At 40.5% G+C, this 20890-nt stretch overlaps 1 protein-coding gene across 1 annotated transcript in view; it reads left to right on the forward strand.

Annotated features, from left to right (window-relative positions):
* The window catches only part of RELN (reelin), a 455527-nt gene that overhangs the window by 210611 nt on the left and 224026 nt on the right, over window positions 1–20890 (forward strand). Inside the window, exons 7-8 of the mRNA XM_077807865.1 lie at window positions 2670–2766; window positions 10117–10168. Coding sequence (XP_077663991.1) covers window positions 2670–2766; window positions 10117–10168 — 149 coding nt within the window. The remainder of the gene's footprint in view (window positions 1–2669; window positions 2767–10116; window positions 10169–20890) is intronic.

Here is a 20890-nt window from a genome sequence, read left to right on the forward strand (position 1 = left end):
TCTCCTCATATGCTGAAGGCAAGATTCAGTATCAAATCCAGTGCAGCTACAATAGTACAAGTATATGTGCAGTCCTCAGCAAATCTCTGGTGAAAGAAGAAATGAATGTTGACAAGACATGGAATAGTATATAAAATGGGATTATGAGAGTGACTGAACAAGTATTGGACTACAAGCCCAAAACAAAGAAACCAAGTTGGATAGTGGTTGAAGTGCTGCAGTTGAGTGACAAGCGTAGGACAATGAAGGAGAATAGGAGGGTGTAAGTCTAAGAGATGAGTACAAAAGGCTGAACAAAGAGATAAAACAGAAAGCAGAGAGACAAACACCTGGATATGCGAAGCAGAAAACTGTGTGAGGAGAAATACAACACAATTGTATCACAAGTTAAGAGAACTGAATGAGACATATGAGTTGAAGATGTCAGCAGTGAAAGATAATCACGGACAAGTAATTGAGGATGAACAAGCAAAGAATAAGCAATGGAAAGAATATTTTGAACAGCTGTACAATGTGCAAAACCAGAGTAGATTGAAGTGGTCCTGGAGAAACTTCCCCAGCACAAATGAGGGACAGCAGATATCAAAATTCTTAGAAGAAATAAAGATCCTGATAGAAAGTTTGAAAAAGAAAAAGGTACTCGGAATTGACAACGACAGAGCTGCTGCAAGCAGGTGAGGAACACATGGTAAAGGTGATGCACAAGCTGTCCATTAAGATTTACAAACAAGAGCAAATGCTGAATGAATCGGGGAAAGTTATAATAGAACCAGTCTATAAAAAAGGAGATAAAAGTGAATGCAAGAACTACAAAGGAATCAGATTACTGAGTGTGCTGGGCGAAGCATTCACCAAGACATTGCTGAGGAGAATGAAGAGATATGTAGATGTGGCACTTACACAGGAACAGGCAGGATATAGACCAGGATGAAGGACAACAGATCAGTAATTCATGATTATACAGATACCAGAGAAGTACACAGAACACAAATGAACCTGTTGTAACTATTTTATGGACTTCAAGATGGCTTTCAATAGCATTTGTCAGAAAGAGCTGTAGCAAGTTGTAAGAATGTATGAGATGCCCAAAAAACTGATCAAGCTGACAGAAAACATCTACAACAAGACAGTTGTAGTCACCTAGTTTAGTGGGATTCCTTTGTAACATTTCACAGTCAACCTTGGGCTTAACTATCTTGAATAATTTTATATCATCTGCAAATGCCATCTCATTGCTTACCCCTTTTTTCAGATCATTTATGAATATGTTGAACAGCACACGTCACCGTACAGATCCCTGGGGGATACCACGATCTACCTCTTTGCAATCTGAAAACTGACTATTTATTTCTACCTTTTGTTTTCTGTTTTTTAACCAGTTATTGATCCATGAGAGGACCTTTCCTCTTATCCCATGACTGGTTAGTTTGCTTAAGAGCCTTTGGTGAGGACTTAAAGGCTTTCTGAAAGTCCAAATACACTATATCCACTGGATCACCCTTCTCCACATGTTTGTTGACCCCCCTCAAAGAATTCTAATAGATTGGTGAGGCATGATTTTTCTTTGCACAAGCCATGTTGACTCTTGCCCAACAAATCATATTCATCTATGTATCTGATAATTCTGTTCTTTACTATAGTTTCAATCAATTTGCCTGGTCCTGAATTTAGGCTTATCGGCCCGTAATTGCCAGGGTTGCCTTTGGAGCCTTTTTTTTAAAATGAGTAAAAGCATATAAAATGAGTAACAGCATATTGTTAGCAGGAATATGGATTATTTAAATAAGATCTATTATAGTCTATGACTAAATGAGTCCAGTGTTACAAAACTACTCCAGGAAACATGTTTAAAATGGTCCATAGGTAGTATGCTGATGTTTGAAATATATGTGACCTTAGTTGTTGTTTCCTTTTGTCACGTTGTTTATTATGACCAAGACAATTTCCTAGAAACACCATAAATAAGCCCCACGCTTTTAGTCTTTGAAAAATGCTACATAATAGCTGAAAAAATTGTTTTCTGTTAAAGATAATGTTTCATTCAACTCAACTGTTTTGGTTCACCCACAAACTGTTTTTGGTCAACCTGAAATTACTTTTTTTACAATTTTTCAGTTTGGCAAGCAAAGCAAAAAATCTGTTAGCTCTAGACCTAAGTGGTATCAGTATCCACATAATATTTAATAACTCACAGTGAGACCACCTGACATACACAGCCTATCCAATTTTAACAGTTCCTCATTGGTTTGTTCTGCAATGGAAATAAATTGTTGATTGTATGGTGTTGGGTTTGTATATAGTTTATTAAGTGAGTTGTAAAGATTATGAAAGGAATATAGCCGCAGAGAAAATGAAGTTGGAAAACCATAATTAGGGGCACATTTGAAAATAAAGTAGGGGCACTTCTTTCAAATCTGTCAGAGCTTTTTTTGATGGACAGTAGTGGGGTGGGGAAGTAAACATTTTTCTGAAATTTAGGTTTTGTCGCTCTAAACAGAGACATCTGTCACGTATGATTGTCCTTTAAATTCAGTGTTGGGATAACTAAATCGTCCCATTTGTCTGAGTGTCAAAATCAAACCTTCTTCTTTTAGCAGTTTAGCAGGTTTTTACAGCTCCAGATGTATGATTTATAATTTTCAGCTTGATGTGTTCTGGTTTTCCTGCAGGTTTGAATGTAGTAACTGTGAGGTTGGAGAGCAGTGCGGTGTAATTATGCATGGCAATGCTGTCACTTTCTGTGAGCCATATGGTCCAAGAGAACTGGTAAGTGGATGTTTGCTAATTTGCATGGGTCATGGGACTTCAGGTTTTGAATTCAGACCTCATCAACCACAGTGATGCTGGGTGTGCTTTGAAAGCTTGGTGTTCAGCAAAGAGGTTCTCAAGCAGTTCAATAATGCATAGGATAGTAAAGTTAAATGTTTAAAACTCCTCACATTTTTTCTAAATATTTTGCTTGCTTTTTGCACATGGCCAGGAAACCTTTTGAATGAACTTTCATGAAAGTTATTTAAATGTTTAGAAAAGGCTGGGAGGCCAGAATATAAAACCAAATTTGGGGCCTGAGATGCTTTCTTCATTTTAGACAAACAAAATAAAGTCTCAATTTTTCCTCTCTTATTTTATTTGGCTGTGTCTTATTTTCTTTATAGTAAAAAAAAATTAATTTGTTTGTGTAAAATATCACTGGGGAATAATGCACTCTGTGGCTTTAAAGCAGTCACATGCAGCCTGGATTAATTACCTGCCAGTTCCGTAGAAGTCTCTGCCAAAATCAGTGGTGAGGTAAATGAGGTCACAGTTTCAGGATAACTGCACCGATATCTGCCACCTCTCTGGTCCGCTCCAGGACTGTCCAGTCAGGTCTCTGGTTTCCAGCTATCACCTGCCTCTGGGCAGGGACCCCTCTTCTGACTGGGGATTTCAAGGTTGCACAACTCCCTGCCTGCCAGTGTGATATCCCCAGCAAGCCAGTCTGCCTAAAGGTCAGTGCCTGTGTGTTGCTTTCTCTCCAAAGGCTATGAACAGTGTATTGCCAGCAATTCCAAGTTACCACACAGCTCTTTCTAAGTAAGCACATTTATTCTTAAGGTAAAAGCAGAGAAAACTTATTGAAACACTGAAAAGGTTTAAACACACACTAAACATACCAGGACTCATCCTTCAGTCATACAGGGCCCCAGTAAGCCAAAGTCTTTCCAACCCTTTCACAAAGCTTGGGGCTCCCCTTGGACAGAACATCCTATCGATCTGCTTGATCAGAAAGGCCATGAGTCAGTTCCAGCTCATCCTTTTATACCACAAGCCCTTTCTTTGTTTCTTAGTCTCTGGAAAACCCAGTTTTAACCAGAACCAGTACATGCAAACCACCCCAGTTGGTGTGACATCTCTGGAGTTGTTTAGTCTCAGTGACTCACCTTAATCCCCTCCCCCTCCCTATTTTTAGTTCCTGTAGGAGCTATGGTAACCCTCCCCCAGGGAGTAGAACATAATCATATGTAAACCATTTATAAATTTAATACAGTGGTCCTCAAAGATACTGCATGGGATTGCAGTATCTGTCACCATAAATATTACACATTGGGTGTAAATTGGGTGTAAAATAGATGTTAGTATCAAAGTAGTATGATTTGCATTAATTTGGGATCCAGTGGGTATGGAAAACAAAGTATAAGTTATACAACAATCCTACAATTGGCTCTGAGCAGGTGACCACAGATGCATGTGCAAAAGAGGCGGGATGCTTTCTGTGAGGAATTTGGTAGTCAGAAATCCAACCCAAAATGTAGGCAATTTTAAAATAATCTTAATGATTTTTAAGATTTTCTTGTTTGGGGAGTGGTGGTCTTGTGATTTTTGAAGACAGGGAGTTTTGGTAATATTATATCTTACACAGTACTCCTGAAACCAAATTTAGCCCTGGCCTAAGCAGGCACAACTCCCCTTGAATCACTTGTGGCCATTTATGCCAGGATACTGACAAAATACCATATGGGTGTAAACTACATTCATTTTACAAAACCACTAAATGACACATTGGTGACAGTAATAGAACCTTGCCAAAAATGCACACATTTGAATAGCATGTATCTGTTACCATTTATATGCATGCTAAATTTGATCATATTAATATGTGCTTTTAATGTTTGCATTGCCTTGTGGTATTTGACAAACACAATACAAATGCATGTGTTATGGTGACGGGCGAACTCATTTAAAAATATTTCACAAATTTCATGGATATAATGGAACCTCACTGTTTCTCATTTCACTTATACCCAAACCTTGTGAGAGAATTCTGCCATTGATGCTGAACTGCCTCTGTCTACTATTTTAAATGTTATTTGCATGTACTGTGTCTCGTTTAATGCCTTGATATACTTGTGAAGAAAGAGATTCCATTTTGTGTCCATGCAAAAATTGAAGTCACATGTTTGGGATACTTTTTCCACATTTTGTCACTCATTGCTGTTTAGGAAGCTTGAAATTCAGCCCACAGTACAGATATTGAGCAAATACACCTAGATGCCGTGCTTTTCATTATAATTAATTTATTGTGGTCCACTAAATATGTATAATTTAGAGTACCCTCTGCAATTATAAATTTGGGTTTAAAAACCTGGACTGTAATTTGCTAAAGTGGTCACATGACCTGGTGGTTAACTGGCACTACCATACCATACCCTTTGAAACTGAAAATATTGATCATTATGCCTAACGGATATGAATAAATCAAAATCTTACAAGTCTTCATTCTAGCATAATAATTACTGCACCTTATAAAAGCATTTCTATACCTCACCATCCCTGGAAGAAAGATAAATGTTATCCCATTTTACATAGAGGGAAACTGAGCTACAAAGAGGTTAAATGACTTATCCAAGGTCACTGAGAGAGTCGTGCTAGAGCCAAGACTAGAACCAATTTGTTACTCGTTCCCCGTCCAGTGCCTAGGTCACCGGACAGAGCATCTCTGTCGCACAGATGATGAATTTTAATACTCATTATGTAATATTTTATTTTTCCTCTAACTCTTTCTTCTATTTTTTTTTTATTCCATCCCCCTGCTACCACTTGACTCTCACTTACCTTCCTCGGGCAGTTCAGGATTGTTTTTCATCCCTCATGTTCAGGTCTCTTTGTTAGGGGGCTTATTCCTTCACCCACTTACTTCCCTGGTCCTTCTCGCATGAACAGAGAGCAACAATACCCGAAGTACAAAGGTGCAAACAATTCGATGTTTATTGGGGTGAACTTCCAGCAAGCATGATTCCAGTTTCCTTCCTTAGTATCCTCCTTCCCAGCTCTGACACCACAGAGCCTTACACCTGTGTCCCTGTTCCCATTCCTACCCTTAGCCAAACATGATTCCAACTTCCTTACCCCCATTCCCTGTTCCCATTTCCCCCTTTAGCAAAACATGATTCCAATTTTCTTACCCCCATTCCCTGTTCCCATTTCCCTTACCCCCATGCCCACGCCCACCCCCACCCACTCACTTCCTCATTGACTACAGATTATATAGTAAAACTTGAGTTCCGCTTAGCTATACCTTAACCAGTCATTTTCCTGAAATTTAACTAACCAATCCTAACATATTGTAACATGATTATGTAACCAATTATATCCCACCACCTTAATTAGTTTACACCCAGCAAAATTAATTATACAGCAGACAGGAACAATCACAGAACCAGACAGAGATTATACAGACAAACAATAGCAAAGTGGAAACTATAATGCCAAGACAATACAGAAGTGAGGGTTTCACATCCCAGCTATTGATAAGTGAGTTCTTGCCAGACAGGATGCTATCAAACTAAGTTTTCCTTTTACATTTTCTAGGCACTTCCCTTTCTCTGGAGGTGATAGGCACTATCAGGACAGGATTGTATTCCTAACAGCCCAATAGCACCTTATTTCAATGTGACTAGTTTGGAATGTGAGGATGTGACCGTTCGCTTCCCAGCTTATGGCTGCCTCTGCTGCTTAGCCAGAGGCCTGAGCCTAAGCACAGGGCCACAAACTGTCACAGTAAGAGAAGGCCCTTACACCAGCAGATAGTGATTTTGATTCTTTCTTTTATACCTCTATAATTAGCCAAGTGATAAGAATACACCTCAATTCTTAGAGTATGGGCCTTTACAGACAGGCCTGAATATCTATATCCTAACACTCTTCCTCCCTAAATAATCAGATTTCCTTTCTCCATCCTAAACCAGTCCTTTATCTTGTTGTCCTTACGCATGATTGTTGAAATCCCTGCTCACATCTCAGGCTCAGGGTGCTTGTACATTTTATTTTTGCTTTGAAATACTTAAGCAAGATGAGAGGAATTTGCAAAATTAAATTAATTAGCTGGTTTGTTTCCTTGACCTCCCTATCCTCCCACTGATTCCCCCATGAAGCCATTGACCCTTGACCTCCCTATCCTCCCACTGATTCCCCCATGAAGCCATTGACCCTTGATCTCCCTAGCCTCCCACTGATTCCCCCATGAAGCCATTGAGAGCAGCAGTCTAGTACTCCTGATATAGAGGATTTTAACGCCAAGCCACACGTTGTTTGGTTGGGACATCACCACGACTGGAATCATAGGGAAACTGATAGCTGCTGATGCGCTGCAAGCAAAACAATATATGTTCATTTAAATTTCTCACCCTTCTGGATAATGCAGGTTCCTTTTTATCTGCAGCCCCCAATCCCTACTGCCTTGATTGGCATAATTAATGTAAGCAGTTCCTAACAACCTGTATTTACATCATTTTCTAAAGGGATAAAGCCATTAAAAGAAGATTTAATTATCAAAAAGTACTGGCCAATTAATTTTTGGTAACAGTTTAATTTAATTCTACGAGAATACCTCTTCCATGGTAATTGATACATTTAATCTACTGAAGATATGAGCCACAGAACACTGATAAATTGAAGGCTTTTCTGTTTAAATTAGAACCCATACAACAGAATTAACTGAATGTAAATTAAAATAATAGCTGCTCATAACTTAAGCCAGAAGCACATTATTATTTGGCAGGATAAATGTAATGCCAGTGTTGAACATATCCTAACTAAAAGGACACGAATAAAGAGTTAAAGTTTCTTTAAAGGGTTTTTTTAATTATTTAAGCAAATCTTCATTATATCTGTTGAGAGACTACTGCTGTTCATTAGGAAGATCTTAAAGAGTTAGAGGTACAGTTTCAGCATAGGACACGTACACATAGGGCCAGGTTTTTAGATGCATTTCTAAAAAGTGGATGCTTTACATGACGTGAAAAGCCTTTAATATATAGCCATGAAGTCCTTCTTAGTTCACAGATTATTACCAACCATAAGAAATTTTCCTGGCTTTTTTTACTAAGATCATATTATAATTATCTATAAGAAATTTCCCCTCTGAATGTAGCATGCATGCATGTGTATGTTCAAAAGCCAGTTCTCAAACATCAACCTCTGTCGTTTCTAAGTCTCCCTGGGACCATACTGCTAATCACTGCTGTAGCACGTCCCTGTTTGGGCCGTCTTAACATGTGATCTTCTTTGATACTGACATTAATTGCATTTCAAGTGGCAGATGGTCTCAAGTATGGATAAGTTGTGTGGCCAAAACTGTAACAAAAACACTGACCTATGTATCTTCCATATCAAATCAGAGTCCTCTTATTTGTCCAGTATAGATGTCCAAATCAAACTTTTAAAACCCTCAACCCTTTAGAACTTTTTAAAAAAAATGTTGTGGAATCCATCAACAAAGTAGTAGTAGGATTTGTTTTGGTTTCAAGGAGAGAAATCCCTCAGGACATTCTTTCTTCACCTTTAATACCTCTAAATCTGTTGTCTCCATTCTCACCCGCTGGTGTTGTTGCAAGCTCTGATGTTTTAGGGCAGAGTGCACTCTTGGGATATCCACTTGCCAAGATGAGGAAATCGACTGAAATTCCCAACAGACAGAAATACCAATGCATAGCACTAAGCACTACCAGTTGTTCTGTGGCACTGAAGTCCTGAAAAAGAATCAAAAAGCATCTAAGTTTAGAACAAGCTTCTGTTCTGCATCTTTGCCCTAATATGCTGTCAACGGGAAATATGGGAACTCGGACATAAATGAGAAATAGGATTTACCTTAGGTTGTCCACACTGATATATATTTTTCAAGAAATATTAGTTAATAAAAGAAGGCAGGTGTGCCTGATAACGAAAGAGATCACGTGTACACCTCAAGCCTCAGGTAAATTATACAGAAATTGCATTGTTCATCATTACAAACTAAAACTATCTTTGTAATACTGCCAAGGCCACTTAAATGATGGTGACACAAATTCAGATTGTTCAGCAAAACTGGCTTTTACTTGTGCACTTGACTTTTTCAGTAAATATGTTTATAAGCTGCCATTCTTCTTCCCATTGTTGATTTCTGCTCTTCCTTTGTTCACTCCCCTTATTTGATTTCCCCCTATTCCCACTCATACAAAAAGAGTTTCTTGTCACATGGCATGCACTGCTTTGTTCGGGAATATCAACTGCTGTGAATTTGATGGAAGAGTCTTGGTCCCTGCGTTTTCTATGATGCACAGGGACCATCTCTTTTTTGTTCTGTGTTTGTACAGAGCCTAGTACAATGGGTCCATGACGAGGGCTCCCAGGCACTATGGTAATACAAACAATAAACAGTTATAATAAAATAATAAATTATGTGAACAAGACACTGCACAGAGCCATTGCCCTCTCATGAAAAACGGGGTTGAGGTTAACTTTCATCTTGTTACACGTTGATCTCTGTAAACAGTGTCAGTACTAATTTAGTTCTTTTTTCCCCCTCCCCAATGTGCCAGTCAAGGAGACTTTTTAAGCAATAATTTTGCTTGCTATCTACCAGTATAATTAATTACAGGATTCAAAATGAGCCAGAAAGGACTGGAACTTCATTCTGGTACTTCTTGGGTGATACTACCACTTTCAGCAAATGTTAAAGTTTTTAGCTCTTAATGGTTTTCAAGAAAACCTTCCCAACATGGACAGATGAGGTTTTGTGTGGGAGCCATCAGAGGAGGGGGCATGTTGGGTGGAGCATGAGTAAAGTTTCTGAATTTATTCTTCCCACTTCAATTTATATCATAACAGTTATTTAGCTATAAGTACAAAGCCTAGTTGGTTTATGTTATGCTATATATGTGAAGTTTTGAGTTTAGCTGATAAGCACTTAGATTTTATTATTCCATTTTACAATTTTAGGCCCTGGTTCTACATTAGGATCTGCTAGTGTATATCCTTGAGCCTATGGAGAGTCCCACTGAAGTTATGGTTTCATTTTTTTAAATCTTTCTGATCACCGATCAAGCACTAACACATGGAAAAATGTACTGGCTCTGTAGAAAATTTGTACTGCCACAAACAAAGAGTTTCTCATTGTGACATATTATGAGATACCAATAATCTGAATGGCATAACTGAAATGTCCATGATCTGTCAATCTGAAAGGTTTAGAAATGAATGATTTATACATGGGAGATCTGGGCATCCACAGCACTCCCATATTTTTTAAAGATTATGAATATATTGTTTTGCTGGTTTAATGCAATGTTTCTTCTATTTTTCATGTTTTTCCTCCTCTAGACCACCACTAGCCTTAACACAACCACAGCTTCTGTCCTTCAATTTTCCATTGGTAAGTTTATATAGCAATTTTACTTTAAAAAGTATACAAAGGTCATTGTTAAAATGGAAAACACTAAATTTTAAACATTTTTGACCAGCATTTCCATCTGCCATGAGGGATTAAATCAATCTTAAAAAAATTGAAACATTTCTTGACCCCCTGATGATATTTCGAGCTGCTAACCAAAACAACGGAAAGAAACCATTTTAGCAGTTTGTCTAACCTTATATAATTATTATTATCCTTTCCTGCTTATTTTATTATCTAGCAGATAGTCAGCATTGTGTAGGGTGACCGTATGTCCCGTTTTGGCTGAGAAAGTCCCTTTTTTTATCCCTGTCCCACACATCAGTTGCAGTTGGCAAGAGCAAACCGGACAAATGCAGTTTTGCCAAAAAAGTGGAGTGCGACCCCTAGCTGGGCATGGAGGAATGTGCTGGGGTTGGGGGCGGGAGGGAAGGCGAGTGGCAATGCCAGCCCTGCGTGGGGTGGAGGGCTCAGGCCAGTGGCTCGGGCCCGGCCAGCCCTGCACAGGTTGTTGGCAGAGCGTCTTGGGCCGGCCCCATGCACACGGAGAAGCGGGGGGCCTCAGGCTGGTGGCGGGGGGCTTGGGCCGGCCATCGACAGCAGGGGAGTTTGGATCGGCCAGTGCGCAGAGAGATGGCAGGGGTGTTTGGGCCGCCCCTCTGGGTGGTTGGGTGGCAGGGGGGCTCCGGCCGGACCTGCATGTCGGGGGAGTGAGAGGAGAGCCCCATACAAAGGGATGACAGGGAAGGCTGGTGGGTGGTGGGGCCTCAGGCCAGCCCCATGCGGTGTCCCATTTTCCCTTTGGGAAAATATGATCACCCTGGCAGTATGACAATGATTGCCCATTCTTTAAAATGGTTTAAGAAAAATGACTACATAAAAATGGATCCCTGTCTCTCAACATATTAAAACTCAATGTGTCTTCAAATCATATCTGCTTCATTTAGTGCCAAAAGGAAGTTTTCGCTACTATTAATGCTGCTGTGTCACTAATATACTACTCGTTATAAATGACTACAGTTTGGCACTGTAGAGTATGGGCAGCAGTGTTTTGTGCTGTGAGACTGATTTGGAAGAAACTTAATTTCTTAAGGCATGATTCATTACAAAATATGGAGTGATAATGTTCTTACGGTGAAGATAATTCAGTAAGAATAAACAGACAAGGAATGTTGACTGTTTCTTTTGTGGACTTCTAGAAATGTATTTCCAAATTATATTCCCATTCTAAAAATGGCAATTCTCCTAGCTGAGTGTACATCAGCAGGATTGTGATTAAACTGTGGAAATCTCTCCTGGAAATGAGAACTATGAGTTAGAATGATGTACTTCAAGTGATTTGGATTTAAAACAATTCTAAGACCAAATTCCAATGGGCTCTCAACTACCTGTCAGTACGATTCATTTTTATATTATTTTAAATTGTTCATTTGGATTTTATTTTATCTCATAATTACTTATGACAATACAAGTAACTGTAGTGAGTTTAATCCCTAGTAAGGGAGTCACTATTACTATTCGGGGGAGGGGGTGAAGGGGTTATTTTATTTTAAACTATTGTTTTTACAAAACCAGTCAGATGTGCACATGCATAAACTGAGTGACTGTGTAATCATACGGCTATACCCCTAATCCTTCCTCATCTTATCCCTTCTGGTGTCTATCACCCTCACCTGTTGTTTCATATCTGCAATTTTAGGCTTTGATCCTATAACTGATAAGATGTGGAGTATGCCTGTGCACTGTTCAGACTGCTGCTGAAGTCAATGGAGTTTGGTTTTAGAACTGTTTGCAATTGGAACTACTAGATGTTTTCTTCTCCAACTGATTTTTATTATTGCCATGAGAAGTTTCCATAGTTTAATCAAAACCCCACTGAGAGACTCATCTGGGAGAATTACTTTTTAAAAAAAAATGAACATAGCACACACTATCAATTGCAGGAACGAGGCTTTACGTTGTATGCTTTTTGGGATAGGGACAATGAAGCATCTAGTATACTGTTGGGAACTATGAAATAAATAATAATACAGGTGGGAAAAGTCTGTAAAGAGAAATTTATAAATTGGGGGGATGTAGGTGGAGAGAAAGAAGAAGGCACTTTACTTAGAGGGCTCAATAAGATTAACTGGCCCTGGCGGTTTTCACATTAGAAATGCAAAAGAGTTCAAGAGGAGAGAGACATTTATAATGGGTAGGCTATCATACCACATCTTGGTCTCAGATTACTGAATTAATTATAATTACTTACTGTTTATTTAATATCTTTCATCCAAAAGGTACTTCTGGGTGAATTCTGCACCAAAAAATTTAAAATTCTGCACACAATATTTTAAAATTCTCCAAAATTCTTCATATTTTATTTGTCAAAATAACACAATATAATCACTCCAGTTTCAATTATTTTGGTAATTTATTTCAAAATACTTGTCAACAAGTATGATAACAATACAGACAACAACAAAAAAGATTCCCTCTGGAAGAGAGAGTTAAAGAAACCCCCACATCAAACCAGTTTCAGTTGGGGAGTTCTGAAGGAGACTGGGTGGGACCCTCCACAGCCCAGGCACCCACAACCCTCTCCCCCCAGAGCCCAGCTGGGGCGCATTCCCCAGCTCAGATACCTGCACCCCTCCCCCCCCCAGCCCAGAGCCTTTACTCCCTCCAGCTTCTTTACTGTTCTGCTGAGGGATGCGGTTTAGTGAGGCCCTGCTCTTTCTCACCCTTTGCCAGAGCCTGGTCTCCCGGGTCCTCTCCCATCCTCAGGAGTGTGAGGACCAAAGGTTGGAGGCTCTGCACACTCTGGCTGCGAGCTGACGATCTGAGATCCTCAGAGTCCAGGTTCCCTAATGGCCACCAGCAGCTCTACAGCCCCAATTTTGCGGGGAAAACATGGAGTTCTGCGCAGAACATTAATTCAGCATAAATTTTGCATTGTGCAGAAGAATCATAGAATATTAGGGTTGGAAGAGACCTCAGGAGGTTATCTAATCCAATCCCCTGCTCAAAGCAGGACCAACACCAACTAAAACATCCCAGCCATGGCTTTCTCAAGCCGGGCCTTAAAAACCTCTAAGGATGAAGATTCCACCACCTCCCTAGGTAACACATTCCAGTGCTTCACCACCTCCTAGTGAAATAGTGTTTCCTAATATCCAACCTAGACCTCCCCCACTGCAACTTGAAACCATTGCTGTTTGTTCCACAGAATTCCTCCAGGAGTAAAAAGGATCCTAAAGCTTGTTATATTAGATTAGTACTACAGTGTACATTCAAACCCCTAAGCAACAATTAAGTGTAGTCTTTTAACCAGTCCTCTTCCACTGCTAACCACCAGATGTTAATCTGGTGGGTTTTAATAATTTGAGTTGGAGAAACAGATAATGACAAATGAATTAAGCACAAAATGGCCCAGATTTCATCATAAATCCCAAAGCTTCTTAAATCATGTGTACAGGAAGGATAATTTCCCACTGACATTTTAATTAACTGAGCTTCTAACTAGTGTCCTTAAAGTGCCAGATATTCAATAGCCATGGGTTCTTTTAAAGGCAACAGTGTCAAACTGCTGAAGGTTTGTACTACTTTCTTATTGAGATCATGAATAATTACTTTGAAGAGTTACTTAGAAAGACTTGCACTTATTGATATACAGCCCCTGTGACATCCTCCCAGGGTTTACAGCCTTTTCAAATGTGAACGATTTGCCTGCTGTGCTGAGTTGTGTTTGAACTGTTCAGAACCATTAGCATTGGTTTTGATCTAAATGTTAGGATGGTGTTTACATTTGCCTACTATCTGCCCAAGCATGTACTTCAGATTTCCTCATCATCCTTGACTGTATTTCTTTAAGACCAAATGCTTCTGTTCCTGATACATGAAAGACAAATTCTAACATTTACTTTAATGTGCAGTGGGATTGCTTTTAATTAAGATATTTAAAGTAATACCTTTGGGCTCTCTCACACCAGAATTTCTAATTCCACAGTTTGGGGCCATGGAGAATCACACACGAGCTTCCAAAACCAGCTGCCATAAAGCATTAGCATGATTCATTAGCTGAAGTATTCTCTGCATCTCACTCACAAACTCAGACTTCCCCCTTAACTACATCTCTGAACTTCCACAGAACATGATTCGCCATCCCCATAGGCCAATATGATGAAGGTGACTCATATTAATGATAGACTGATGACTGAACTGAGCATACACAGAGGCCTGTAAGATAGCTGTAAGAAGGAGGAGTGATGAGAGAAAAGTCTCAAGGTGGAGCAGCCCTGAGGCATGAGTTTTGTAGACAGGCATTGCTTCACTCCTGATGGTTGCAGATTGCTGTGTGTATGTTCTTTTTGAAAAGTGTGTACTCCAAAGCTTTACTGAATGTGTGTTTTGCATCCTGTAACAGTGCATTAAGCATGAGCAGACTATTTAATTTCCTTTTTCTCTGTGGTGTTCATGAGACAAGTATAAAGCAATAGCATAAAACTCTGTGGTGAGTCCAAAAATGCACACATCCCCCTACTCTGTACTGGAGATGGATGCTACTGGAACTGACCAACTACATGTAAATCTCAATATGAAAATAGTTAACATAAAAACATTATATTATTTTGAAAAAATCGATTACCCAATCTTACTCTCATAACTTATTATTAATGCTGGATCATCTGTTGTACAGCTAGTTATTTTAAAGATGAGTAGGTAGCTTGTAAAATACAAACTACACTTTCTTTACTTTTGCTTATACAAAACTTTTGAACATTTGTTATGACTAATATGACTGTAGGCAACCAACAGGCCAAATACTGGCTAAATAGGAAATGTTTCCTGAAGGCAGGATTCTAATATAATAATTTTGTTTCATCTTGAGTTTCTATGCTGTGATTAAGCAGATCCTCTGTCATTATCCCAGTTCTAACCTAAATCACTTGGGCTGATCTATGGTTTCCCATAGATGCATGGCCATTTTGTCTGAGTTAAATTTGTTTTGATTTAATTCAAAAGAAAAATAAATGTGAAACTAAAAAGATGCAAACTCATGTAAAGTTTAACCAGAAAGACAAATTGCATGAACACCTGCAAATGAAACCTCTGCGCTGCTCCCTGTTCTGCCTACTATACAACATTTCTGATAAATACTAATGGCAAATGATCACAAAGATAATCTGTTTTCATGTTCATTTGGATCTATGTAACCTACATTGTGAGGTGCTGTTTTAAAACAGTCCTGTTGGTTCTTATCAGCTGTGTTGCTGTTTGCCCTGCTAAAAAAATATATAGAAAGAGAAATGGTGCATCAGTGAAACAACAACTTGGGAGAGGAGGCTTGAGGTTTTTTAAATCTGCCAGGCAAAACTATGTCTGCAGTGTGGGGAGCATTGGAAGGGCTTATGTTTTACTACTCCAGAAAAAGTCCACCACTTCTTTAATACACAGTTTAAAGAAACTGAGGAAGGGATAAGGTAGCCAAGGAAGAGGAAGATGAAAATTAAAACATGGAGGCCACTGAATTTGCAGTGTGCAGTAGAACTGAATATGCATTCATCCAGTTAGAGTTTATTGTGTTTAGTGTAATTGTTTAATACCTGGTTTGAGTTTTATAATTTTTACATATAAATGTTCATTTGAGCCTACTTGGCTCTCTTTCTTTTTTGGATTATATAAATTACTCAATTCAAATAAATAAATGAAACCAATCTGAATAGATATAATTATTTATTTATATACTTATTAATGTCCACAAGAGTCTAGGTATGTGGATGGAAGCACTTGTGAAAGTTCTGTCTGGGTAGCTAAGGAAATGCAATTAACTTTTGCCACCTACACTTTTTTTATAGTACACTTTGCCTTTCATGGTACTTCTAAATGTTCTTGTTAATATTTTTCTGTTTCTTATAGTGACTAGGTACTTATGCCTTTGGGAATGTTCTCCTGAGGCTTTTTGGCCCTTGCCACTGGTGTTAAAACCATTGGCACAGATTGTATAAGAGACGTGTGGTGTAGTGTCTGCATGTTAGTCTGGAGCCAGGAACTCCTGGTTTCTAACCATAGGATGGAAAATGACCTTTTTATTACTGCTACTTCTTTCCCTATCTGCCTTCTTGGTTCTCTACTGCTTCTCCCTATCCCACCTCATTCAACTGCCCTTATCACATGTTACTGTTGCTCCCTATGTTGTTCCAGCTTTCCCTGCCCAAACGTCCCTCAGATGATCACCCTTATAGAAAAATCCTATGGGATTAAATAGCAATGAAACCTGTAGTATTCTACAGAAATGTAATAGTTTTTATAGAAATTACTCTATAAACCCCTGTCTATTATCATTCTCTATTTATTAAATTTATTCTACTGATATTTTAGCCTTTCTGTATAATTCTCTGGCATGGAAAAAATTATCTATTATATTCAATAGGATTGCTTGAAAAAAAAATCCTAAAGAAAAGTTATCAATTTCTATCAAACTTTGTTGGAACTGTCATAAGGACAGGACCCCGCTCCTTGTTTTTTCAGCTGCCACTGGCCCCTCCCCACTTAGGAACTCCCTCTGCTTTCTTCCTATTGCTACTCACCTGAATGTCCTCTCCCCTCAAAAAAGTTTCAGGATGCAGAATTAAAATAAAATGTAAAAGAACACACTTTACATTTATATATATATTAAATATACTTAATATAAAGTGTGACTGCAAAAAAAATTAAGCCAGCACTTGGATCATTCTCAATTTTTACCTCCCACTGTTGTGACTTTTTCTTTTCTCTAATGAAATGAGTCAAGACAAAATCATCTCAGCCTTCACCTTGAATTTCCTGACTTTTTCAAGGTTATAAGACCCTTGACTTTTCTTAATTATAGTAATGTAATTATTTTGAGCTTGATGGCTTTTATTTTTATAGAAACATTTTTTTAAAAAGAAAAAGGTGTGTGTGTACATATATATATAAACATGTAATGAAATCTCCTCTATTACGCTATGTACATTTATTTAATCTTCCACAATGCTTGTTTGTTTCACAGTCTACTGGATAAATATGTGTAGAGCACAATTTTAATATGCCTTCGATTAGCACGTAGGTAGGAATCATTAATTTGTATGTGGATCCTTGACATGATAGACTGTAATGACTCCAAAAGGCTTTCATGTTGTGCCCTGGTCAGAGATGTTGAGTTAATGAATCATTGACCTAATAGTCTCTCTTACTCTTCCTGAACCATTAAGGTCGATAGGGTCAATGTGAAGACCCTTCTTGCTCAGCAAGTCCGCATACCAAGAATCTGTCTGACGTTTCTCAGGAGAGAATGCACTGAGCTTGTCTAATATATGTAGTAAAGCCAGGCAACTCACTTGAATTTTATTTATTATTTCATTTTTTCAGTGGTAATTTGTTTTATTACCATCATGAGTCCTGCAGAATTGTATTTTAAAACATAACTTGTTATATATAAGTGATAGGAACTTTTTTTGCACTGTCATAAATTTACACTATCCAAATGATTTGGGGTTTTTTAACAAAATCCTCAAATGCGCCCTAAGGATGGGGCCTTATATGCAGTTTTTATACTTGGCTCTTCTATTAACTTCAGTACATGAGAGATCATAATGGACAAATGTGATCGTAGAGAGAGACACACAAGTTGGATGTTCTTTTTCAAGTAGATGCAGCCATGGATTCTACTTAGGTGTGTGCACACCCAGCACACTGGAGCTGGAGAATTTTGCCTAGGAGTTCCCGTAGGGGGCTGCCTTGCACCCTGTGACCATAACCACTCCTGTGGCTATAGGAGATGCCGCCACCCTCCTCAGCTCCTTCTTACTGCTGGTGGCTGGAATCAGAGCTCTGCATAGTTTTTTACCTCACATTCCTCTAGTGATTTTGTTCTCTAATTGTATATAATGAATTAGTACCGCTAATATAGTCAGACTTAGTGTTAGTTAGTTATTGTTTAAGTTTCCCTACTGATGCCCTCACCAGGATTTAAACATTGTCCGTCATTTGGGAGGGCGATCCCAAACAGTGATCACCGCATGCAGTGTTTTCTGTGTCTAGAAGCCCGCATCAAGGATCGATTTGCAGATCATCATGAAACAGACGCAAATGGTGAGGGATCTTCGTGAGAAGCAGCCCCTGCTCAAACAGGTCACATGGCCTGCTTCAGCACCGAGGCCCTCATCAGATCGAAGGTCAGCATGGAGAGTGCTCCTGCTTTGTGTCCCGGTGCTGGCATCTCTCTGAAGAAACAGACGAGTCATCCCCCACTGAGTGCACCAAGGAAAAGATCGTATAAGACTGACCAAGGCTGTTGGGTCTCAACTTCTTCCCCCAGAGGAAGTGTGGATAAGCATGTGATGAATGCTGATGCACGGGATGGAGGCAGGTCTTGTCATCTGCTCTCCAGCACTGTGCAGGGATGTCAGAGACCCCGTACCAGTGACTCCAGTTCTAGCCCTGGGGTGTCAGTTGAGTCTGGTACCAACGTAGGAGATCCCGGCACTGGCTGCTTCCACGCCAGCAGCATATCAGGCAGCAGCAGACCTCCCTGTCCTGACCTCTCCCTTGGTCCAGGACTTTGCCAGGGCTGTGTCCTTTGTAGCCACACTGGCTGGCTGGGATCCTGAACCTGTTGGGTCTGTCGGCACCACACCCCAATGATTCCCTTCCATATTCAGTGGAAATGGGGCCAGTGCACAGGGGACCTCCTCGGCACTGGGTACTTTGGTACCCCTATGGCCAGCACTGCAATGTTGCTATGGCAGCAGTGACCAACTTCCACTTTGGAACTTTCGGTTACTTTGGTACCGATGCTGATTTCAGGGTCAACACCACTCCTGGCACCAGAAACGAAAGAGATATACTCGGTGCCAGCAGTACCGTTTCCCCCTCTGGCGCCAGCCCCTTTGTCATTCAGGGCTATGAACAATGTGATACAGCATGGCCAGAGGGCAGCAGGAGGGTGATAGAGGGGAGATATGTAAGCCCCGGGATGATGAGAGCCTTATTCCCTGTAGAGGGAAGAGAGGCTGCTATAGATTAATTAGCGCACCTGAAGCCAATTAAAGCACCTGAAGTCAGTCACCTGATAAAAAAACCCTGCTTCAATCGGGCAGTTGGAGGAGTTGAAGCAGAGTGGTTTGGTGTTGGAGCAGAGAGCAGTTTGAAGGAGAGCAGTTTGGAGGGAAGCAGAGGAGAGTTTGGAGAAGAACTGTGGCGAGCCAGAAGACCAAGACGCTAGGTAAAGGGAAACCCGGCTTGTGCAGAGCAGAGGGACTCCACAGACACAAGGGGTTGGGAGAAACCTGGCCCAAACAGAGAGAGGGCAGGAAGCCCCACAAGCTGAGGGGCCAGAGAGGAAAGTAGCCCAGGGGAAGGAATCTCTAGTTCAAGTGGTTTGCCGCTGTCCCTAGGGCTCCTAGGCTGGGACCCGGAGTAGAGGGCGGGCCCGGGTGCCTCCCTCGCCACTGCCCTTTTCTGGGATACTAGTGGGACAGTTAATACCCCAGATCAGGGGCGAGAAACAGCGCCTTGAACCCCCGCCCACAAGAAGAGAAAGCACAGGACCCATCATAATAGTGCCGGCAATTTGCCACAACAAGTAGGACTGGCTGGGTGCACCCTCCGGGCTGGGCAGACCACTATCCCTCAAGGCCTGGACCCCTCGGTGTCTGAGTCCGGATCTTCCTCTTCCTGCTCCCTATCAGCTGAGTGAGAGCCGTTCATGCAGCGCTATGGGTACCAGGTTTGGTGCTTGTTTCGCTGGTGGCCTGGTGCTTACTGGCTACCAATGCCCTATCCAGACCAGTGGCCCCCATGGGACACTCCTCAGTCATCAAGGTCCCACTCCCCATCCCACTCAAAGTCAAGATTGGTGGTCAGGTCTGTGGCAGTGACCGTGGATCCATCACAGATCCAGGTACCAGTGATGATTCCCCTCGAGGAGCCTCCAGATTCCTCCCAGATCTGTCAGCCCTGGAGTAGGATCCTGCTCGGTCACACTGAACTGCCTCATCCTTATTCCCAAACAATTCCACAATACCAGGCACTTTCTCCCCTTTGATACCAGAGGATTTCAAGGCATACCAGGATCTGTTGTGGCATATGGGTATTCATGCTGAGTTCCTGCTGGAGAACACCCACAAGTATGACTTTGTCAACTGGACAGCTATGTTCAAAGCATTGAGGGAGCAATTTCAGATGTTCATCACCAAAGGCTGCTTGGTGGCTAAGACAGCTTTGCAATCAGAACAGCTGATTTGCTATCTTGGACCTTTAGGACACCTACATTCATGTGGTGATTTTGCAGAGCCACAGAAAATTCCTTTGATATGTCATGGCAGAGCTCCATTTCCAGTATACGGTGCTTCCCTTCGGCCTCTTTTCTGCCCCTTGGGTTTTTATCAAATGCATGGCCATCATCATGGCATATCTCAGAAAGAAAGGAAACCACATCTTGCCGTAGCTGGACCACTGGTAACTGAGGGGCAGATTTAGAGGGGAAGCTCTTTCTCACATCAACACTACACTGTGCTTGCTTCACCGTCTGTGTTTTATCCTAAACATTGGGAAGTCTACTTTGGTTCCCACTCAGAAAAATAGAGTTCATTAGGGGCCCTAATAGACTCTACAAGCCTTTTAGTTGACTAACCATTTTCAGGTGATTTGCCACCTTTTCCTCAGTCTGCAGTCTCAGCCTTCCACAACAATTCAGATGTG

The sequence above is a fragment of the Eretmochelys imbricata genome, chromosome 1, assembly GCF_965152235.1.
Source record: "Eretmochelys imbricata isolate rEreImb1 chromosome 1, rEreImb1.hap1, whole genome shotgun sequence".
NCBI classification, from domain to species: Eukaryota; Metazoa; Chordata; order Testudines; family Cheloniidae; genus Eretmochelys; species Eretmochelys imbricata.